This window comes from Phodopus roborovskii, unplaced genomic scaffold (assembly GCF_943737965.1).
Source record: "Phodopus roborovskii unplaced genomic scaffold, PHOROB, whole genome shotgun sequence".
NCBI classification, from domain to species: Eukaryota; Metazoa; Chordata; class Mammalia; order Rodentia; family Cricetidae; genus Phodopus; species Phodopus roborovskii.
The window spans coordinates 68,380,084-68,402,283 of NW_026126418.1; the positions used below are offsets into that span (position 1 = coordinate 68,380,084).

Consider the following 22,200-nt stretch of genomic DNA (forward strand, 5'->3'; position numbering starts at 1 on the left):
AAACCTCCCTGCTTCGGCCGTGGGGGATGAGCAGGAAGAGGAGCAAGGCTGCACCCCTCCCTCCAGGGCCCAGGGCTCACCTCCCACCAAGGAGAATCGGGATCACCCCGAAGCAGCTCAATCACATCCCCTGTCTGGAAGGTCAACACCGGCTTCCCGGGAGGGGCTGGGTTACCATGGTAATTCTGCACGGCAACCATCTTGGGCCCTATGGATGACAAGAGGATGGCTCACTGGTGACTTCATCCCTGCTGGCAGCTCACCCCAGCAAAGACCCTTTCTGGTCTAGGGAACCCTTCGGTGAGACCACTCCCCAACACAGAGGAGTCTGTATTATCCCTTCTGTATCCTTCACACAGGGCTCCTACATCTTTTTGATAAATATCCTAGTAGATTATCTACTTGAACAAATGCGAAAACATTCCAGTAACAACTGCTTATTTTTAGATGGAGCTTTTATGTCTCTTCCATACGACACTGGGGTATGCAGTGTAAACCTGGGTGGGGTGGGGCCCCATATTAGAGGTGAGGTTCCACAGAACTGGTCAGAGACAGGCCTGAGGCTGCAATGGAGATCCAGGCTGGGCCCCCAAGAATCTGAGGCTATCCTCAGATGGTATCCCATTGTGCCGCAGTCTCATACCAGATGTTCAAAGTTGCCACAGAACTGTCTTTCCAGGCCTGGTCCAGGTCACCATGGCCCAGCTGCGGTAGCATACGGGTGGGGTTAAGTTTCCTCTGAGGGAGCTCAGACTTCATCCAGAATGTGAGGCCTTTAAGCTCGCCTTTTTCAACAGCCTGGGCAGCCCAAAATGGCAGTGATCCCTGGGCTTCCCGCTCACTCAGATTTTGGGGCAGCAGCTTAACTCCTCTCTGAGCTGGGGTGAAAAGTCCTTGACTCTCTGCTGACTGGCCCTTTCCCATCCCATCATAACCTAAGTCAACCTGGAGAAGCAGCTAGAGAGGCCAGGGCAAAGAATGGCTGTGCTAGCTGGGAGGTGGGGGGTGGCACACGCCTTTAATCCCAGCACCTGGGAGGCAGAGGCAAACAGATTTCTGTGAGTTCAAGGCTAGCCTGGTCTACAGAGCAAGTTCCAGGGCAGCCAAGGCTACACAGAGAAACCTTGTCTCAAACAAAACAAAACAAAGTCTTTGTTAAGCAGCCACCACCACGCCCAGGCCCAGCTTTTTGGGCCAATGTAGACTGCAGAGGTGGCTGAGTCCAGCACACTCACCTGGTCCAGCACCAGGAGCATCCTGTAAGGACAAGGACAGATAAAGGTTAGGGAAGGTGTTCCACCTTTAGTCCCTATATCAGCACCACACCCCACAGGAGAGTCAAGGCAGGAAGAGGAGAGCAGGGTCACGTCTTAACCACTAGGATGTGTCTGCAACACTATTTCCCTCTCCCACCATTAGTCATACCACCCACCCTGTGTTCCCCAACCTCATCACACACCCCTAACCCCCACCTCCCCCAGGAAGCCTCCCTGACCACCCTCCAGTGTCTGTTCTGGACACGCCTTGGGAAAATAAGTGCTGTGTGACAGAGGCACCTCAGTGCCCTTGCAGGGCCTGGTGAGCATCCATCCAAGGCTGGACTCTATAGGTTGCCAGAGACATGGCATATGCCCTATAATGACGTTAGTGATCTGTCCCCAAAGGTAGGTATGCTGTATATCAGAGATGTACAGATATAGCTGGAGATCCCTAGGGAGTTAGAGCGGATGAGCTGCTAGGACACACCCCAGCTATCAGGCCATGGGGTAGGGGTGGGGTAGGGGAGTGCACAGACACACTTCTACACTAGCACAGCCCCCAAGGAGTGGGAAGAGTTAGGAACACTCACCGAGTCTGCAGGAGAACCTGTAAGGGAAGCAAAGCAGGGGTCAAAGTGGAAGCCTCAACAGATAGGCAGCCTCCACAGTGGACACTCACACCACAGGAGTGGCTGGCTGAGCTGCAAGGGGCCCCCTGCAGAGGTCCATCACAGATAGGCACATAGACCCAGCCTCACACCTACGAAAGTTACCTTGACAGAGAGCTCTTGAGTTCTAGCTGCAGGGAGCCAAGGGGAACTCAGACTGGAAGTCATATCTGAGATAGCCTAGGCATTTCTACCTGGGCCAGCTCTGTCTGAAGGGTAGCGACTTCCAGGGCCACCTGGTGGAGCCTGGGGTTCACTGGGCAACTTCCACAGCTGGTTGTTGATACCTGCCATGGGTATGTGATACAGAAGTGGGTATGCAAAGGTCCCTGTTGCCATCCTCCTATAAGACACTCCAGTTTGACACTGGTAATTCAGTTGTCATGTGGGAGGGAAGATATGGCCCAGTCATTGCTAGGCTGGGCTTCTATCTCAGTAGGGGGTCAAAACAAGGGTCATGACGGCTAGAATGTGTGGCTGGTGGGACCTCAATACCCCAACTATCGTGGCCACAGAGTGCTCTGGGAATATTTAACTCCTTTACAGACCCTTGGCACACAACAGTGGGTAGCAATGTCCCACAGGATGGCAGCACAGCCTCTGCCCTGCTCAGAGAGAACTCCCCGTGGCTCTCAGGAGGGGCTGGCATCTCCTTAGGATCATCTAGGCTCTCATAGGGGTTACACAGCCCATCTGCTTTGGTGGTGGTATTGTCACAGCTCACAGAGGAAAGCTGACCTACTGTGAAGTATGTGTACACTGTGAGAAGATGCATTGCTGTGTTGGTGTAATAAAAAGCTGAACAGCCAATAGCTATGCAGGAGGCATTGGTGGGACTTCTGGGCAGAGAGACAGAAATAGAAAGAAGAATCTAAGTGTAGAGGGGACACCATCTACATGAAGAACATACAGAATGGGAGAGAGGTAAAAGCCACATGGTAGAACGTAGATTACTAAAATCATGGGTTGATTTAAGTTACAAGAGCTAGTGGGACAAACCCAAGCTAAGAGCCAAGCCTTCATGATTAATACAATCCGTGTTGTTATTTGGGAGCTGGCTGGTGGGACAAAAAAAGAACTCGTTAGACTGGCCAATGCCAAAAGAGCACTGACCAAAGCTGAGTCTCACAGATGACCAGCGGGAAAGTGGCTTGAAGAGCAGCAGCAGCCCCTAGCAGAGGACAGAGGAAGCATGGGCTATACCCTCAGTGGAGTCACACACCCTGGAATAATGTCTGATGCCAGCCAGGGGTTGTAATGACACAGGACACTGGTCTCTGGAAGGACCCCACTGGTGTAACATAGAACAAAAGCCCCAAGGAGACTAGAGTCTGGGCACCTAGGAATGCAAGAGGAAGAAAATGCCCACATGTGTGTTGGTGTCTGAAGGAACTATGAATAGTGTTTTTTTGTTTGTTTGTTTGTTTGTTTGTTTTTTATCTTTTTCTTCACACTTTGCTACACTTTAAACTTTTTCTAAGCAACAACTATCTAACAATTGGGGACTAACTCTAAAAATGTTTTCTAAAACAGGAAAACAAACTATGACAAAACATTGCCTTCAGTTATGTCTATGGCTTTTGTGTTTTTATTTTTGAGTCAGGGTCTCATGTAGCCCAGGCCAATCTCAAATTCACTATAAAACCAAGGATGTTTTTGTCCTGGTCCTCCTGCCTCCACTTCCTGAGTGGTACCTTACCAACAGAGCTACACACAGCCCACACCTCTATCTAGAGCAGCATCATTGGCATGTTCCTTCTCTCTTTCGTTGAGACAGAATCTCATATGTAGGCTGGTCTCAAGCTCATAGAGATCCGCCTGCCTCTGCCTCCTGAGTGTTGGAATTAAAGGTGTGCTCCACCACACCCGGCCCTGCTGCCTTTTTATTTCATGTCTTCTTTTCTTATTCTTCTCAATTTTTTTTTCTATAATTAAGTTTGCTAACTTTTAGAAACACAAACACACAAACTATGGCAGTTGCCTTACATGAAGTCTTATGGCCACAAGAGGGCGACATTGGCAAAGTCAATGCCCAGCCTCAATTCCTAGGGCTGATCTGGAATTGGCACCTTCTAAATCAGAGACCAAGGTGACATGCTCAGTAACAAGGTAGTGACCCCAGGACCTGGTCAAGCACAAGAAGACCGGTCCCCACTACAAGGAGGGCAGATACAGGGCTGTCCCGCTAGAAGAAAATCAAGCCATACTCAGCCCTGGGACTCAAAGCGAGGTGGCCTCCTCCTGCTCTTGGTGGTTTGGTGGCTCCCAAGTCAGTGCAGCTGATAGAGCAGTGCCTTCCCAGCGAGGGGAGAGGATGGGGCTCCTATCTGAAGCACAGAGAATGCTTGGTACTCAGCATGTGCCACTACCTGTGCCGCGCTTCCCTGGGACACGCTGTCAACACCCTACATCTTCCCGTCAGAGGAGGTTTTGGAGTTGGCAGAGAACTCTTCTAGAACAACCGAGACCCAAGGCAGATTTTCTTTCAGCATCAAAGAAAAATACAGCAACAAAACCCTCAGCTTGTCTGTTCCCACCTGGACTGACCACTCAGTAAGGCCCTGGCACCTCTCAGAACTGTCATGGGCTTCTGGCGGCTGCCTAGACACTGTGAGATGGGACACCCTTTAAAAACTCCAAATGTACTACCAAATCAAACACTTCCAAGTTTCTGCTCCTGGTACCAGCAAGGCTCAACCTTCTCCCTGCCTAAGCCTTAGACTGCCTCACTCGACAAATGATCAGGAGAACAAGTAGCCTGACAGTACATGTGCCCTGCGCATGTGACAGACACATGAGAGCATCTGTGTGCTCAGCTGCCCAGTGACCAAGCTGTGATGGCCAGGACCCTGCTGGAGGAAGAACCATGGGTGAGAGCCAGTTATGATGGGGATTTATGGTGGGAAGCCCCACATTCCTGCTGAGAATGTCCTGTGCCTTTTGTGGATATGGGTCAACAGAACCATGAACTTACTTCCAGAATGGGGCAGGGTGCAGAAGATGGAGGAAAAGGTCACAAGAGCTTTGGAGAGGAACCACTCTCAGCTACAGCTTTTGATACCTACCCCCAGTTAAGTATCTTCCCGTCTTGGCCTCAGTTTCTCTCATCTGACCCCCTCCTAAGGCACAGGACTGTCGCTGGGTGAGAGGCAGGTGTGAGCAAGAGCTCCCCACGATGAGGGGCAGGGGTGATGGGGCCCATGTCCATGTACTGGTGGGTACTCACTGATCTTGCAGGGGGGCATCACTTCCAGGCACTCCTTGTGTGCTCCGACACCACATCTGGTACACAGGTAACCCTGGTAGAAGGTACCCCTGTGTGGGGGAGGGCGGGAGTTGAGATAGCAGTGCAGCTCCCTGCGCGCTCAGCCACAGTCATTGCCCTGGTCGAAACCTATCAGTTTACCTGGTGATCTGTCCTAGAGCACCCATGCCCCAAAGCACCTGCTCTCCCCTGGCCACCCCAGCCTGGCCCCTCACTCCATGGTCCCCAGGGGAGGCAAACCCTCCAATGGCCTTGGCCACTGGCCCTATTGATTATGCCCCTGGTTCTTCAAGGCATCCTATGGGGCTAAAGTGGAAGGTCAGGCGCCATCGTGTCACGGGGCAGCGAGTAGAGTGTCCTGGGGCCTGCGGAGGCTGTGGGTAGGGTGGGTAGAAGAGACCTACCTGAGGAACATCTTGCAGGCTTTGCAGTTGGTGGTCTTGTCAAACGTGTACATCTGGAAGCTATGATGGTTGGCATTGGCCTTGTCTGGCTTGATGTTTGACCTGGTGAGAGGAGAGACTAGGCACTCACTGGCCAGGTTCCCTGGGCCCATGAACACAGGGACATAAGGACCCTGGCTGGACACAACAAGACCCTGCACTCCAGCCCGGGTCTCCCCGCACATGGTGGGGAAAAGAGTGGGAGTGGGTGGGGGGAGGGGAATCTTAACTGCACCACGCTAGCCCGAGAATGCTGGCAAGGTGAGGCAGAAGGTTACTGAAAATGGCCCAGGAGTGTCACACTTAGTGTGTATATGCAGTTGTTCCCCTTGTCCATTGTTTTTACCCACAATCCAATGTGGACCAAAAATATTACATGGAAAATTCCGGAACTGGGCAGCTCACAGGTTTTTGCTCGTGTCGTGAGTAACATGGGTTATCCTCTGTCAATGTATCTGTGCAGTGGGAGCTACCCATCTGCTAATGGCCACTTAGTGACAGCTGGTATCAAATCACAAACACACAGTATCAGCATTCCAGTATCCTGTATTTTACTTACCACTGGTCCCTGTGCAAGTGTAGTGAATTTCATTACAATCATCACATAACTGTTACTGTCTAATAACTAGTTCTTAGTTACTAACTACACTGATTTACACACTGACTCTACCACAGGTCTGCACACTTGAGACATCTGTACACATAAGGTTTGAAGCTACTTTTGTTTCAGGTGCTTGGTGGAGCCTGGACTGTGCTCCATGAATGGCAGAGCAATTACATTAAGGTTTACACCTCACAGTGTAAGTGCTTATAAGCTACACAGATGTGGAATTGCTAGCTCATGATCACACCTTGAAGCCACATTCACTTCATCTCCTCCACCATTAGATTTGAGAAGGCAGGACAAACAAACAGGAGCAAGGAAGGAGAGATGAGCACAAGGAGGCATTCTTCAACTTCTGTGAATACTTGAAACTGCTGCAATACTTCCCTGCACAGTGCTGGGAGAAGTCCAACCCACAGAAACTGAGGGGCGGAGAGCCCCAGGGCTCTCACAGTCAGGACACAGGCCAGCAGACAGCATCACCCAGTGCACCAGCCTGATAAGCTGCCCTGACCTTACTCTTACACCTGAATCTCACCATGCGGGAAGCCTCAGGGTGTGGTATACTCCTCGGAAGTCCCTAAGTCTGGCTGCCATAGGGTCAAGTGCACAAACCACACCCACCCTCTCTGCCCTCCACTTGCTTTCTCTGCTCTATGTGTTGGGGTGCCCTTCAACCTCATGGGACACTGTTCTGAGACTATCAAACAAAGACAAATCCCCAGTGGGCCCTGAGGACCAGTTCACCACTTACAACCTAGCTGTCAAGTGCAATGGTGGTGAGGCCCATCTAGCAGGAACCTGATGTCACAGGAGACATCTCATCTGGGAGACAGAGCTGGGCCTATCTCATGGGGAAGGAGCTTGTCACACACTGAGCATCAGAACCACCTCCCACGACTGCTTGCCTGAGAGGGTCAGCAGGCCAGAGCCCATCTGCCTGAGGCTCCTGCCCAGAACTCACATGGCCATCTCGAACTGCTCCATCCACTTTCGCTTCATGTCTTCCGTCTTACAGAAGAACTGGAAGCCTTGCTTTCCTTGGAGGTGAATCAGATAGAAGCCATAGGACCACTGTGGGGACAGAAGATTGCTGGTAGCTGCCATGGCCTTGTGGAGACAGGAGCATGCTGGCAGCTGGCATGGTTTTAGACACTATCAGGTATATACAAGTTCTCTTACTGGTACTGAATGTGTATATGTGTGCCTATGCTTGTGTATAACATGCTCTTGTGCATATATATATATATATATATATATATATATATACCCTTGCCTGGCTGCATGACTCCTCCCACATGTGAAAATGTAGGAGCATTGTGCTGTTTCCTGAGCAGGCCAGGGTATGCTCATGTGTCAAGGGGCATAGGAACCTGTGCCTATAAATGTGACTAACCTTATGATCAAGTACACATGTGCTTTCCTGTGTAAACACGTGTGCATGTACTGTGCCTGTGTGCATACATAATTATTTCTGTTCCTGAATATAGAAGTGTCCACATATGTATACCTAAGCCTGTGTACACCTGTCCATATCTCCATAAACATCATGTGTGCATGTATTCTGACCTGTAGGTCATGTTCTGCACATGGATCCATGTACACAGGTATGAAGATAGTGCTATGTGCACGTGTATGCGTGCATGTATGTGTGCAGAGATCCTGTTTGTGCTCACGTGCATGTATGTGGGGAGCCCTGCTATGTATACATATATATATGGGGGCCATGCTGTGTGCATATATGTGTGTGTGCATTTGTGTATCCCGCTATATACACATGTATGCATGTGGGCTCTTTTGTGCCCATGCATGTGTGTGCATGTATGCTGGGACCCTGCATGTATATAGGGGGCCTGCTATGTATGTATGTCTACATGTGTGGGTGTGGCAGCCCAAGCTCACGGCCCACACTCGAACAGGACATCCCACCCTTCTTCCACTCCTTCATGGGATACTTCAACCCAAATCCCTGCTGTTCCAAGGAATCCTGAAGAGTGGTACCCAGGAACCAGCCTATGGCCCTTCCGTAGCCCCGCCCACTCACTTTCACTTCCTGGGTAAAAAACAAAACAAAACCTGAGTTAAAACAATAGGGGGAAAAAAAAAAGGCTGGGGTCAGATGGTTGAGGGTCTGACCAAACCGAGCAACCTAGCAGCTGGCCCCACCCACTGGCATGGCCAATACTCCAGGATTGAGACGGGGCTTCCAGAGAGCCCCAGGTAGCCTACTCTGTTAGAAGTGGAGGGATGGAGGGGGGCAGAGAAGGGAGGGACATAGGGAAGGGGAGGGAGAGAAATGAGGAGGATGGTGCAGGGCAGAGTTCATGAAGTCTGGTCTGCCAGTGCTCAGTGACCCCCGATCTTCACCTCCCAGGAAGGGAGAGCAGGTGGGCTCCCAGGTCACACCTTCTGCAAACCTTCTGCCACAAATGTGTCACTTTCATGATGAAGATGTAGAGGAAGGAGGGGGAGGGGAGGGCCATGAGCCTGCTCTACTCAGGAGCCCCAGACCCACAAGTTTGGAAGGGCTAGCAGCGGGCAGCACTGGGGAGGGGGGCAGGAGAGCACCAGGGGCTTACCATCTTCCCATGAGACTAGAAAGCATGAAAAGGAAAGGAAAGGGGGAGGTAGGTCATTAAGGGGCTTGGCTGGCCCTGGGGAGACTGACAGCCCTGGATGGTAAAACCCAACCTCTGTTAAGCACTCTAGGCTGTTCTCCCAAGGCTTGACAAGAAGCCCTAAGCCTGGAAAGTGGTCCTGGTCACTGCCTCTTGCTTCTGACACCTGGGCTAGGAGGAGTCCGTGCATGGTGGGACTTGCACAAGGTCAGAGCCCTTAGCAGCTGGGCTCCCATCCCCAACCCCAGCAGGGCTACACACAGAGGTGCTGTGTTTAGAAGCCTCAGAGATGCAAGATAGTCTGTAGCCATCCTATCCCCTCCCAGCCACAACCACAATACCCATTGCCCATCCCCTTGTACGCACAGTCCCTCCTCCTGCAGTCCGAGTCCACTGCATTTCAGAGCCTGGCAAACCACAAACCAGCCCCCAGCAAACAAGGCAGAGTAGGAATGCAGGAGGAAAGGCCTGCTTGTAACAAGACACAATGAGGTCCACTAAGACTAAAAGTCAAGGTTGAGAGCTAGGCTCTTACTGGCACCCTAAGTAAGGCCTCTCCCTCTGCTTCTGGGGAGTCCTAAGGGTGCCCACCACCTACCATGAGAACCATCTGCCACAGTCACAATGACAGAGGACAGAGCCTCCCTGCAAGGCTACCTCCACTGACACTGGGTGTTAGGGCGTCCCGCCTGCCCCTCCCCGGATCTGGACCCACCTTCTTGATGTCCTTGTTGTGCATAGGGTCATCAGTCACCTTGTGGAAGAGCAGCTCAATGACCTCCTTCAGCTCATAGCTGTAGCCTTTCCTCTTACAGACAATGACCACCTTGTCAAACAGGAACAGGTACCTGGCCAGATAGGACATCGATTGTCAGGACAGCCATGCTCTGTGTGAAGACTCCAGCCAGCTGTCCCTGAGGCCAAGGCCTGCACGTGCTGTCCACTCTCCAAGGTGAGCCCCTCTCTTCGGCCAGGTCAGCCAGGCATAGTGACTCTCGGTCTGCTGTTCCCACAAAGCCTTCCTCAGTGCCACCTCCCTGCAGAAGGTCCCTCAGCCCTCTATCCTGACCTCCCTTGGAGCACTGTTCAAAGGCCACACACAGCCAATTCTCTCTTCTGTGTCCCAAGAACCCAGGTCTGCCGTGACCCCAGGCCTCACAGATGCCTGACTTGTTCCAACTTCCCCACCACCTGCCACCTACTCCCAAGAGGATGCTAGGCGGGAAGCTCAGTCAGTTCCCTGAAGGCTGTGAGCTGGAGGCCAGTCCTCTCCACCTCCCACCTTTGAGTGCCTCCCAGCCTCGCTCAGAGCTCACCAGAGGCGGGCAGTGCCTTTGTGCAGCCTCTGCTGACTGATGACAAGCACACAGAGACGTGTGTGGAGAGCACCCTCACTAGAGCAGAGCTGCATAAAGCCTGGTGTGCTGTTGTTCCTCCCTCAGGGAGCTTCGTCTCAGGCCACCTGGGAGTGGGTCAGACTGGAATAGGGATGCCACCTCTCACCCTGCTCACCTGTCTTGCTTGGTGTGGTTGACTATGGACCGGACTTTCAGTTCCCCATCAATCTTCGGCCTCCCAAATTCCTCCAGCTTCACTTGCTGGGAAAGGCAATGACCATTAGCCCGAGAGCAGGCGACCTCTGCTTTACTAGACAGGGAGACAAGTGGGCATGCCCAGGGCAGGATGGCAAGACCCAGGAAAATGTACCAACGGTGACTGGGCGGTGCTCGGGATGAGGTAGCCCAAGGCTATTATGTCCTGAGCCAAGTCTGTTCCCTCCTGGGGGGCCACAATTGGGACTTCTTGAGCCCTGGGAACAAAGGGCAATTGATGGCCTGGTCATGCTCACAGGCAGCTGTTGTGTGGAAACCAGAGCTGTAGGAAAAACCAGAAGCCCAGCCCTGGGAAAGCTAATAAAGAAAGCAACTGGCACTACTGGACTGAGTGGCAGCCACAGGCTGGGTTCCGGCGTGGGTTCATCCTCCACAGGAAGCAACCCTGTGCCCAGCCCTGCTGCCACCCGGCTGTGAAGACTCTTTCCAGTTCGGCCTGATTGTGCCTCTCTGTTCTGTTTAATCTGGAGAGATCTGCCTCTCCACCATGCTCCGCATAGCTTCCAAAAGGCAAGCCTATTCAGGAAAAGGCACAGGAAGCAAGTTCCTACGGGGAAGGGGGGTTGCGTGGCTATGCCTGAGGATGGCCAAATGAGTGTGACTCCCAAGTTCCCTGCATTGTGTTAAAGTTCCTAGGGCTGGTTTCAGTGTGACACAGACTGGCCTACACATGACACAAAGTGGGGCTCACATCTGCTCAGGGACTCTGCTGTGCCTCTTTGTCCCTGTCAATCAGGACATATAACTCCAGGTGCCTTTACCTGGAGAGGTCACAAGGCTGCATGCCAGGTGGCAGAGTCATGTCCCAGGAACATCAACATCCATGGACCACTGCTCTTTTTGAGACAGGGCCTATTGTATCCCGGACTGGCCTGAAAGTGGCTATGTATAGTTGAGGATAACTCTAACCCTTCTGCCCACCCCCCAATCCAGCCTCCTAACCCTATACTAGATTACAGTTAGTGTCCCCAAGCCCAGTTTATTCAGGGCCCTGTCCAGGAGAGGCAAGCGCCCTGCCAACTAAACCATACCCACAACGCTTTCCTTGTCATTTAAAGAGCAAATCCGACTCGCGACACCAAATCAAGCTCCCCTGTGTACAAAGGTAGCTTGTCTGTGTGGTGACTAGAAAGCAAGGCTGAGTGCTAAGGGCCTGGACCCCACAAATGCTTGTGCTTTCCGTCACACCCATGCTTAGAGATGTACGAGGACATGAGGTAGAATCAGAACACTGCTTGGCGATTTCTTTCATTCTCTGGCTGATGGCATGGCCTGGGGAATGTATCCTGATGAACCAGGTCTGCAGAGGGCTCCTCTGTAGAGGAAGATGGGCATGCCAGCCAAGGTATCAGTCTTTTGGCTCCCCAAGCTCATGAGAGTGAAAAGTCACCAGGAAGAAGAAATGTTTGTGGCAAAACTGGCGGTTCTGTGGCAAGGTGACTCTTGAAGATGCAGTCATCATTTGGGGTCAAGGGTATGCTTAATTTCTCCTAATGCACAAGAGCACAACAGAGAAATCTAGACCCATCATGGGCCAAGCAGGTTTGAGTCTAGAAGCAGCTCATCTCTTCTCCCCAGTCAACCTCTGGTTTTGTTTTTGGGGTTTTTTTTTTTTTTTTTTTTTTTTGGTTTTTGTTGTTTTGGATTTTTGTTGTTTTGTTTTTATGTTTTTCAAGACAGGGTTTCTCAGTATAGCCTTGATTACTCTGGAACTCTCTCTGTAGACCAGACTCCCCTTGAACTCAGAGACCTGCCTGCCTGTGCCTCCCGAATGCTGGGATTAAAGGTGTGCGCTGCCACCACCCAGCACCCAGTCAACCTCTGAAGGAGTGGAGTAGAGAGTATCAGCCCTGCTTGTCAGAGTTCCCAGAGAAGGACAGAACTGAAGGTCATCTCTCAGACTGTGATGACGGCTGCCCCGGCCCCAAACCAAACTCTGTCTATTGCCCACCCTGAAGATAGGGAGAAAGGAGGATCAGAGACCAGACAAAGCCTCCTGGCTTGAGCAGCCACCTCCTGCAGCAAAGATGTAGAGGGCCCTGGCTGGGAAGGGAGGATGTGAACTGTGCTGACAGTAGAATGTTCTCCATCTCCTCAGCCCTGCTGAGTCCACCTCAGGGTAGGCTTTTACTACCCGCCCACCTCTGGAGGCTGGGCATGCCACCTCCCACCTTCCTCCCACTCCAGGGGTTCACAGGCAGCCACTATGGCAAGCACAGGCGAAGGGACCCCTGCTTACCAGGTTTTCTATGGAGCACTGGAACTCGCTGATCTTCTTCAAGGTCTCTTTGTCCCGCTTTACTTCATTGATGTACATGGCCAAATCCTAGAAATCAACATAAGAGCAGTGAGCCAAGTCACACCGTGTGTGTGTGTGTGTGTGTGTGTGTGTGTGTGTGTGTGTGTGAACTCCAAGGCCCTCCTGACCAGCCCTTCTACACCCCTTCCTCCATCTTGCCTGAGCAGCTGAAACTCCAGGCCATAGGAATTAGAAACTCCACACACAGGTAACAAGGGAGGACACCAAAGCTGAGATACCACCTTTGGGCCCAGATTACATCCTGCACTGGTGAAGGTGTGCCGGGAACCCCAAAATTCAGGCTCTTGACTTCCCTCATTCAACAGTCCTTTTATGTCAGAATGGAGAAATAGCCCAGCACAGGAAGCCACAGCAGGCCACACACAGCCACTGTCTAGATCGACACAACTTTCTGCTCTCACGAAGGCCAGCCCTACCTCTCTTGAAGAGACTGGGTATTCTGTAAACAGTTTAGGGAGTACAGGGTCCCTATATAATACTGCAACCCTTCACTTAGCCACGAGGGGGCAGTGCTCACTTTGCTTCAGAAAGTTTGCAATGGGCTGGAAAGGGTGCCCTGTGGTGGCTGGGATAGTGCAGCAAGGATCCTGCCCAGAAAGCAAAGCAGAGAGGAAATACCCAAAACACAAGAGCCAGGCCCACATCCTGGAGCCAGTTCCTACCTCCCACATGGCCTCTTTTGCTTCTGGGGGTCACTTCAAGGGCCAGACCCCAAGCTTTGCATCAGACAGTGCTGACACTCCCTAACAGATTCCACACTGTATGTATTTTTGTAAAGGATGGTTTTTGTTCTAAATCAACAGCAGGGTCAGAGTCTGAGCAAGTGTGGCCCTGTGCACACCTGGCTGGAGCTACAGAAGTGCATGTCTGGGATGGGGATTCCCAGAGAGACAGATATTCGTACTCCAGAAGCAGAGCAGCCCACTAGCAGAGGACACAGCTTGCAGGGAGGGTACACTGCAATGCTGCGGGAAACCCAGCTCTGGGGGGCAGTGGCAGCTCAAGACACTGGCTGAATGAAGGATTTTCTGCTTTACAATGAGGACATTACAGGCCTTTAGATTTCGTAGAGGACACTTCAGTGGAAGAATTGCCATCTGAGGCCTCTTTCTCTTCGTGGCCATGTCTGTGAGAGAGTGCCTTGATTGGTGACTGAGGTGAAAGCACAGCTCACTACGGGCAGCACCACCCCTAAGCAGGTGAGCTGTATAAGAGAGCTAGCTAAGCAAGCCAGAGAGTGAATCAGAAAGCAGCCCTCCTTCTGTGGTTTCTACTCCAGGTTCCTGCTTGACTTCCTGACCTGAGTTCCCTTCATTGTGGACTGTGACTTGGAAGTGTAATCTAAAATAAACCCTTTTTTTCGCCTAAGTTGCTTTTGATTATTTTATCACAGCGAAAGAAAGCAAGCCAGAACACCTTCCAAACCTTTAAGTTGTAAGAGCTGACTCGAAGTGACATGGAGCACAGACAGAAGTCATACACTCTCTGGAATGTCTGGAGTTATACTAAGGGTACTGTCCCACAAAGAGACCAGAAGCCACCAGCTGGCTGGCAACTGAATGATGGAGGAGTGGAATGTGTGGTCAAGGCTGGGCCTCAGGGTGCACATGCAGCCATGGATCACATGTCCCAAGCACACTGACACCCAACTGTGCCTACAGTGGGAGATATGGTCCTCTGCTGCAGTGGCAGGTGACCTCAGTTCCCTAGGGGAGCCAGTAAAAGATCCCTGTTGTCACCCATGGTACCCAAAACAGGTACAAACTCCTGCAGCTGCATGAGGCCTGCTCTCAGAGCTCCAGATACAGCATCCTCCCCACTGAGCCTGGCAGCTGCCTGGGGGACAGGCTGCAGCTTCTTCCTCTTCAAATGAGGTGTCCTTGGAAAAGAGGTCCAAGGCCCAAGGACTCCTCAGGGGCAGGTGTCAGATGTCAAGGCTGCAACTAATTTGCTTCTACCACACTGCAATGCCAGAGGGACCTCGCCTGGTCTAGGACACAGGTATGGTTGGGGGTAGCCTGACAGTCCTTGAGCTAAGGGGTCTGGAAAGTGACTTTCTCAGACAGTGTCAAGTTCATGGCAAAGACGGATGAGGGGGGATGCAGGTGGGTTAACGAGGAAAAGGACATGGCTTGGGAAGATACCTTGGGGTAGGAAAGAATAGAGCATGCTTGGGAACCTGAGGGTGGCCAGGCTTGCCTGGAATCTGGGGCTTTCCTGTACACACAGTTTCAATGACCCTGTGAGAGTCCTAAGAACAAGGGAAAGGGGTAGGCCTGATTCAGAAGGCAGCAGGAGCCACAAAGGTTTTTGAGTAGGACAGTGATGAGTGCTGAGTTTCAGAGGACAGTAGCATGTCATAACAAGGCAGATAATGGAGGTTCATGAAGCTAGTATGTGAAAAAGAACCTTCCAGCAAGTGAGAGAGAGACAGGGCATGGAACAAAGCTTAGCAGCAGAAGCCCCAGAGGAAAAGAGTTAACTCCAGCATAGAGCTGACACCTGAAAGCCATTGCTGATCCCACTGGACACGGGAATTCAGGAGTTGGGGGGCAGGGGCAACCACTGGCAAGGGAAGTTGAGGACTTGAACACATGGAAAAAGCACCTAGGCTGTATCTTCCTCCACGATCATGTGACTCTAACCCCACCCTGGGTGTCCTGCCTGTGTTACACTGGGCAAATGTTCCCCATTGCCAAGGAGCTCAGTTTGGATCCAGGAACGCAGACACTGGTCTCGGGGTACTTCCCAGCTCAATTTCCCTACCTGCATGGCTTCCAGCGCTTCTTTCAGCTGTTGTCTTTCTGGCCGGTCTGCAGAGTGGCTCAGGAGTTCCTATGGGAGTGAGAGGAGACCCAAGGTCGGCCCTCAGGGTACCAGCCCTGCCCCTGCCCAGTACAGCAAGACCCTCAGGCCAAAACTACCCACCGGCACAGGAGCATCTGCCCAACTCCAACAGACATGGGAACCCCTTACAGAGTGGACACCTCTGCCAGGAAGCTCAGACACTCAAGCAATCAACCACAGCAACTCTCCTGTGCCTGGTCTGGGGGTGCCCTCTGTCTCTTCCCACTTTCCTGACCTTCTTACTTGTTTCAGTCATAATTTTCCTTCTGCCCGCCATGATACCCTTTCATGGTGTGCACTGAGCATAGAGTCATTCATCAGCCTTTGTTCTAGCCTGTTTGTGGGCCGAACCCCATGCCACCAGAGCCCGGGGACACAGATTGATGAACAGATTGATGGCCTCACCTTGAGCAGCAGGTGGTACTTCAGTACCCGTTGCATGGGGACCACCAACAGATCTTGCAGCTTGAACTTGCCATCCTGGACCTTAAGTGTGCACTCCTAGTGTGGGAGGGTAGTGGGTGGATGAGGGGTACCCTCCCTGGGAGAACCCATCTCCACTGCCAGCCACGAAGAGAAAGAGACCTCAGCCCTGGACTCTCGAACTTCTAGAATGCATGAGGTGGGTGTCCTAGTATGTGAGCAGGACATACTACCCCTTACATCCTGGGACATGATGGAACCCTGGTATCTGAGGGACCCCCTTGCCCAGCCTTGCAGAGCATGGCCCATGGATGTGCTGAGAAGCCAGATGGGGAGGGAGCTCACACAAAGCTGTGAGGTCACCTAGGGTCCCCTGGAGTGCCTGGACAGGAGGAAAGCATCACATGCCACCAGCCCTCAAGCTGGAACTCTGAAGACAGAGCTTTCCTGACCACACAAGACGGGGACAGTCCAGGACCTGGCGGGGAGGAAGAGCCAGGAAGGCACTCGAGGGAGAAACAAGCTCACAAAGATAAATACACTGAGGCAAGGGAGGCAGGTCCAATATATCAAGCAGGTCACCTAAATCAAAAGAGGCTAAGGTCAAGTGTCATTAAGATGGACTTGTCCAGGCCTCCACAGCCAGTAAGGCTCAGGCTGTGTTCTAGCTGGGGACCTGTGTTCTGAAAGTCACCAACAAAACAGAGTTGGGGGTGGGGTGGGGCATAAAACCAAAGATGTGTGTTGAGGGAAGGTGGTTGAGTCTGAGCAGCCAGCTGTGCCAGGCCAGGGTACCGGGATGCCCTGTTACCTCCACTTTCTGCCTGAAGTCCTCCCGGCTGGCGAGGAGCTGGTTCAGTGTACTCTGGGCATGCTCCATATGGCTGCAGTACTCTCCGTAGATCAGCAGCCTGAGGAGGGGACAGCAACATGTACATGGTGCCACACATATGGGCACAGATCAGGTAAGCCCCTTGCAGCTGCTATGAGCCTGTATGGTGCACAGGCATGGGAACACACATGTACCCATACGTGTCTAAGATGCCCTGACTCCTTTTCAGGCAGGATGAAGAGCCTCAGGGTCACTGACCCACATGACTCTGCTCTCCTGGTCCCCTGCTACTTTCTCCTCATTCTCTACATGAGCAGGTTAAGAGAAGGACTCCCAAAGCATTAACAAAGAAGGGGAAGCCATCTCCTGCAGGCCTACTTTAAGCATGAACTATGGCTCCATCTCTGTTCTAGAGAGAAATGCCTAGAACAGAGAAGGCCCTGCCTCCTGGGGCTCCCTGCTTGCCTCCAAGCCTAGCATGGGGGCCATACAAAGTGGGGGTGACCCATGGTGCTTCTGCAGGGGTGCAAGCAGCTGCATCCAGAAGACATGCCCAATCAGAAGGCACAGGGTTTCAGCAGCCCATGCTCCCTGCCATGATGATAATGGACAAAACCTCTGAAACTGTAAGTCCCACTTTCATGTTTTGTTTTTTAAGAGTTGTTTTGGTCACAGTGTCTCTTCACAGCAATAGAACCAGGACACCATGAACACTAACCTTCTGAGAACCCTAAGTCCAATTAAGCACTTTGTTTTGTATGTAAATTGCCTTGGTCATGATGTCTAAGAAAAGTAACTAATACACATAGGCATTGGGACCAGATGACACTCAGCCCCTTCCCAAACTCAAGTCTAGGTGCAGAGGAGAAGGCAGCAGGCAGGAGCCCTGGTACCACTGCATTGCTAGCTTGACAAGTATGACCCTGGCAGGGCTCCTTGTTCCACCCAAAGAACCCCAAAGGTTCTATCCTGTCCCTACCTATCCCAACAGATGTATGCCTGCAATCCCAGCAGAAGCAGGAAGAGTTGCAGGGGGGTCTGGGATGGATGCAGCTCAGAGGTTGAGAACTTGCGGGGTGTGAGTCTCATCCTTGGAGTCCACAGAGTCTGTGCAGCACAACCCTGTGCTGTATCCCCAAGGAGCTCCACCTGCCCCATTGCCTATGCTCACTTCAGGAATCACCACACCCTGCTATGCTACTTCCGATACTTGAAGCCTTAGGTACAGCAATCAGGGACTTTCCTGCAGACCCTCCCCTGACCTTTGCCCATGCACAGAGCTTCTAAGCAGACTCTAGAGACAGTTTCACTGTTCCTCAAAACTGAACAAATGGCTCATTCTGAGAGTGCTGGAGGAAGTTGGCTATGGAAGTCAGAGTTAGCAGGCCTTTCTTTATCTTAACCATCAACACTTAATATCATTAAGAAAAATACTGACTCTGGAGAGATGGCTCGGAGGTTAAGAATACTTCTAGCTCTTTGCAGAGGGCCTGTGTTAGTATTCAGGCATCTGTCCTGGCCTGTCCTTGGGGCTCTGACAGGAGACGCCCTCAGCTGCAGCCACTAAGAGCACCACCTGTGCCCATTCACTGTGGTCCCTTTTAAAAGGGCCCTGCTCACCTCCCACCCTCCTCTCTCTGTCCCTCCTCCCTTCTCCCTCCCCCTCTCATTCTGCTCCTGTCTCCTGAGACTGGTCTCCCCCCACTTCCTTTTCATGATCCCTTTCCCTGATTTAAGAAAAACCCCTCTGCTTGCACCCTGTCACGTGGCGTCTTTCCCTTGTGCACTGCTTTTCTTAAATTACAACAGCCTGTGTCTGGTTCCTGGCACCCACGTTGGATGCTTACAATCACTTATACCTCCAGCTCCAGGGGTATCTGATGCCCTCCTCTGTCCTCCACGGGCACCTGTACTCTTATGCACGTGCCCACACACATACACATAATTAAAAAGAAGGGAGGGAGGAATCACCCACAACTTGGAAATAAGGCCACGGAGGCACACACATAACCTCATACACCTCAGAAAACACCACCTTGTCCTAAAATATAAGCCTATCTTGGTATACCTCTATCTGCTCAATGTCCCCTGAAGAGATGGGGTGGGGGGACACAACGATGATGATGACAATAAATGACTTGCCTTCACAGACGAGGCACTGCAAAGCTTTGGGGCTGTGGCCTTGGAAGGTGTGGGTCTCCACTGTTGCTCTATATCTGCTTCAGCCTCCCTCCTATGCCTTCTGGAGAGCTAAAGGGAATGGCTGAACCTAAGGCACGTGCACTGGGGGGGGGGGGGGTGGGGTGGGGAATAGCTGCTGCACCTGGACACCAAGTTCTGATCCTACCAAAGAGTGGGCACCTCTTTCCAAATAGACTGTGATCTACTCTTTCTGGCCTGCAGCACCCAAAGAGTCAGGGATGGAGTGGAACAGGTCAAGTAACTCAAGCTGTCATGCCTCACCACAAACATCAGCCACTATGACCCTAACAAGCCAGAGAGGACCCTACAAGTCCCTATAGTCTAAATGAAGCTTGGAAGGTTGGAGGTACCCAGCCCTCCAAGCTGTGATGGAGAAACAATGGGTAGTGACCCTGGTTACAAAGAGGAACAAGGATAGAGAGATAAGTGGCCACAAGCCTCGGTCCCCACAGTGTGAGGCTACACCTCAGTAAACTACCCTGCTTCTGTCATCCTGCCTGGGCTGGTGCAGAGAGCTTCACATGGTTTCCAAAGTCTTGGTCTAGCCAGCTGTCACTCACCTTTCCTTGAACTCCAGGAAGACCTTGGCCAGGGTACTGCCACCAGCCATCATGGACACATCAATCGCCCGCAGAAAGCTGTGGTGCACCTTGATGAGGTCCTAGAGGGAAAGCAGTGTCAGTTATGGCCAGGAACACCCAGGCCCTGCTGGCCAAACACACCCATGACATGCTGCTGGGTGTTCACCCAAGCCTGTGAATGCTGGCAGGTCTATCTGTAACTTTTTTACATTGTAGCCCAGTGCCATCAACAGAGTTGGCATTCAAGAATCCACACAATTTAATTACAAAAATATAAAACAAAAGAAGTCTCATAATGTTTCAGGTAAACTTGAGATTTAGTGTTAGGCTGCATCCAAAGCCATCCTAGGTCAAAGGCTCTGCCTTCCACCAAGCCACAGGTTGAACTCCCCTGTCACCGTGCCTGGCACACAAAGACACAAGTGCACATTCCTGACATTCAGTAGAGGGGGCTGCCCAGACCTGAATCGGCCCCAAGGACAAAAGAGTATGGAGAAAGCAGTGTGGCTGATCTGGGCCAACAGCCTTGTAGGCCTCCCTGCTGCTGAGAAGAACAGAGGAGCCTGCAGCCACTCAGCTCTCAGTTTCTGCAAGACGTAATGCCCTTACTATGTCGCCTTGGCCTGGAGGAAGCACGCTTCTTCAAGTTTCCCAGCAGATACAGAACAGTGCTCTGCACACTAGCTACCCCCTCTTCCCTCCCAGCTTCTTTTCCATCCCAAGTCATTTGTCCCGGTTGGGGCCCAGACAGTAAAAGGGACAGTCTGGTCAGCCCTGTGTGGAAGAGTAATATTCCACGACCCCCCAGCCTCACCCAGTCCTTGCTCTGACAGAGGTGGTCAGGCAGCACTGTGGAGGGCATCCACTCATGTGTGGCATCTGGAGCTGTAAGCCAGCTGCCTGCACAGGTTAACCTTCGCACAGGGTCATCTGGTGCACATGAGTGGTCAGCTGCCTGCAGAGCAGGGGTAGGGCACACTTCCCTCTATGCTAACCAGAAGCCTTGCTTATAGTCCCATGGGTCTCAAGCCCCTTCCAAAGTGGTGTGAATCTGTGCTCAGCTAACAATAACATAGAACATGGAAAAGTCTCAGGCCACACCTCATCTTCTGCCTTCTGAAACCACAGTCCCCAGAATGAGACCGCTGCATGCCCGGCAGGGACATGCCAGAATGAGTACCTCCAGGTTGATGAAGATGGCAGCCATGTCCGCCGGGCTCAGCACCAGCCGTAGGGGGCCCATGTAGTTCTGCAAGGAAGAAGTTTATGCTGCCACTCAGGATGTAGGGTGCTTGCCACAATCAAAGCTGCCAGGCACAGGGAGGTGCTCAGTGCTCACTGTGGCAGCACATGAAAAGGGGCAGTATGGGACTGCACAGTGGGCAAGGCAGACTGGAACCAAGACCACAACTCATGCTCTCAGCATAGCTCTGTGGAGGCCACAGTAAGGCCAGCCCAGCCCAAGGGGCTTCACTCACCATTCTGGCCACAGTGGGGCCAACTCAATTTTATCCTGACAGTGATGTTGTTCTTTACACAAGAACACAGTTACATTAGGAAGATTCGAAAGCCAGGCCTACTGGGTGGTGATGGGGGCTAGGCAGTTGGGTATAGGTCACTGGATGTACTAGGGCTTGGGTGACATCTAGTCACAAGGCCCATCACATCAAATGTGCTACAATTCTGGCCACCAACAAAGGTACCAGTAGGTCCCAGAGGACAAGGAGGAGTTTAGGGAACTTAGCTCAAGACCAGGTCTCACATGTTCAAAATCGAGCTGCAAGCATGGCTGGTTTAGATGGGAACACTAAGAAGACATGCAGAGGCCAGGGGGCTTTCCACAGAACAAGCGGAGGCTCCTTTGTGTGGGGATACGATGGCAGTGAACTGTGACGTGTCAACTTGACACAGTCTAGAGTCACATGAGAAGGGAGTTTTAATGGCAGCATGGCCCAGCTCAGGTTGTCCTGTGGGCTGTCTGTGGGGGGCTGGCTTGATTGTTAACTGAAGCAGGAGGACCCAGCCCTCTGTCAGTAGCATCAGCCCTTGGTCAGGTGGTCCTGCGCTGTGTAAGAAAGCAGCAAGCATGAGCCTGTGTAGGCCAGCAAACAGCTTTTCTCCATGGTTTCTGCTTGAATTCCTGCACTGACTTCCTTCAACGGTGACTGAAATTGCGAAGTTAGGATAAAATACACTCTTCTCTCCCCTAAGTTCCTTCAGTCAATGTCTCATCACAGCGACAGAGAGAACAAGGGAACAGGTGCCAAGCCCCTCCACCGTGGGGTTCCGAGCTAAGGCGAGGCTCACCTTCTCGATGTCCTCCAGGGTTCGGTAGTACTTGGCCTCTGTCTCCTGAATCTCCAACAAGCAGCAGCTTCTCTTGTCATCCTCAGTCATGCCCATTTTCTACAGGAGACATGAGATGTGAGCCAGGATCCCATCCCACTACCTGGACACCCAGGTCCCCATCTGTCCCATGAGGCCATAGTTACCTGCCTCACACAACAGAGTGACATACTGAATGT

At 52.0% G+C, this 22,200-nt stretch overlaps 1 protein-coding gene across 1 annotated transcript in view; it reads right to left on the minus strand.

Moving 5' to 3' along the window:
• Vav2 (vav guanine nucleotide exchange factor 2) overlaps window positions 1-22,200 on the minus strand; it is a 163,879-nt gene that overhangs the window by 15,185 nt on the left and 126,494 nt on the right. Inside the window, exons 6-21 of the mRNA XM_051184960.1 lie at window positions 21,983-22,081; window positions 20,856-20,924; window positions 19,655-19,755; window positions 16,872-16,971; window positions 16,043-16,138; window positions 15,557-15,625; window positions 12,710-12,796; window positions 10,370-10,455; window positions 9,573-9,705; window positions 8,819-8,833; window positions 7,204-7,313; window positions 5,597-5,698; window positions 5,154-5,242; window positions 1,850-1,866; window positions 1,236-1,257; window positions 81-208 (exon numbers count right to left, since the gene is read on the minus strand). Of these exons, the coding sequence (XP_051040917.1) occupies window positions 81-208; window positions 1,236-1,257; window positions 1,850-1,866; window positions 5,154-5,242; window positions 5,597-5,698; window positions 7,204-7,313; window positions 8,819-8,833; window positions 9,573-9,705; window positions 10,370-10,455; window positions 12,710-12,796; window positions 15,557-15,625; window positions 16,043-16,138; window positions 16,872-16,971; window positions 19,655-19,755; window positions 20,856-20,924; window positions 21,983-22,081 (1,323 nt within the window). The remainder of the gene's footprint in view (window positions 1-80; window positions 209-1,235; window positions 1,258-1,849; window positions 1,867-5,153; window positions 5,243-5,596; window positions 5,699-7,203; window positions 7,314-8,818; window positions 8,834-9,572; window positions 9,706-10,369; window positions 10,456-12,709; window positions 12,797-15,556; window positions 15,626-16,042; window positions 16,139-16,871; window positions 16,972-19,654; window positions 19,756-20,855; window positions 20,925-21,982; window positions 22,082-22,200) is intronic.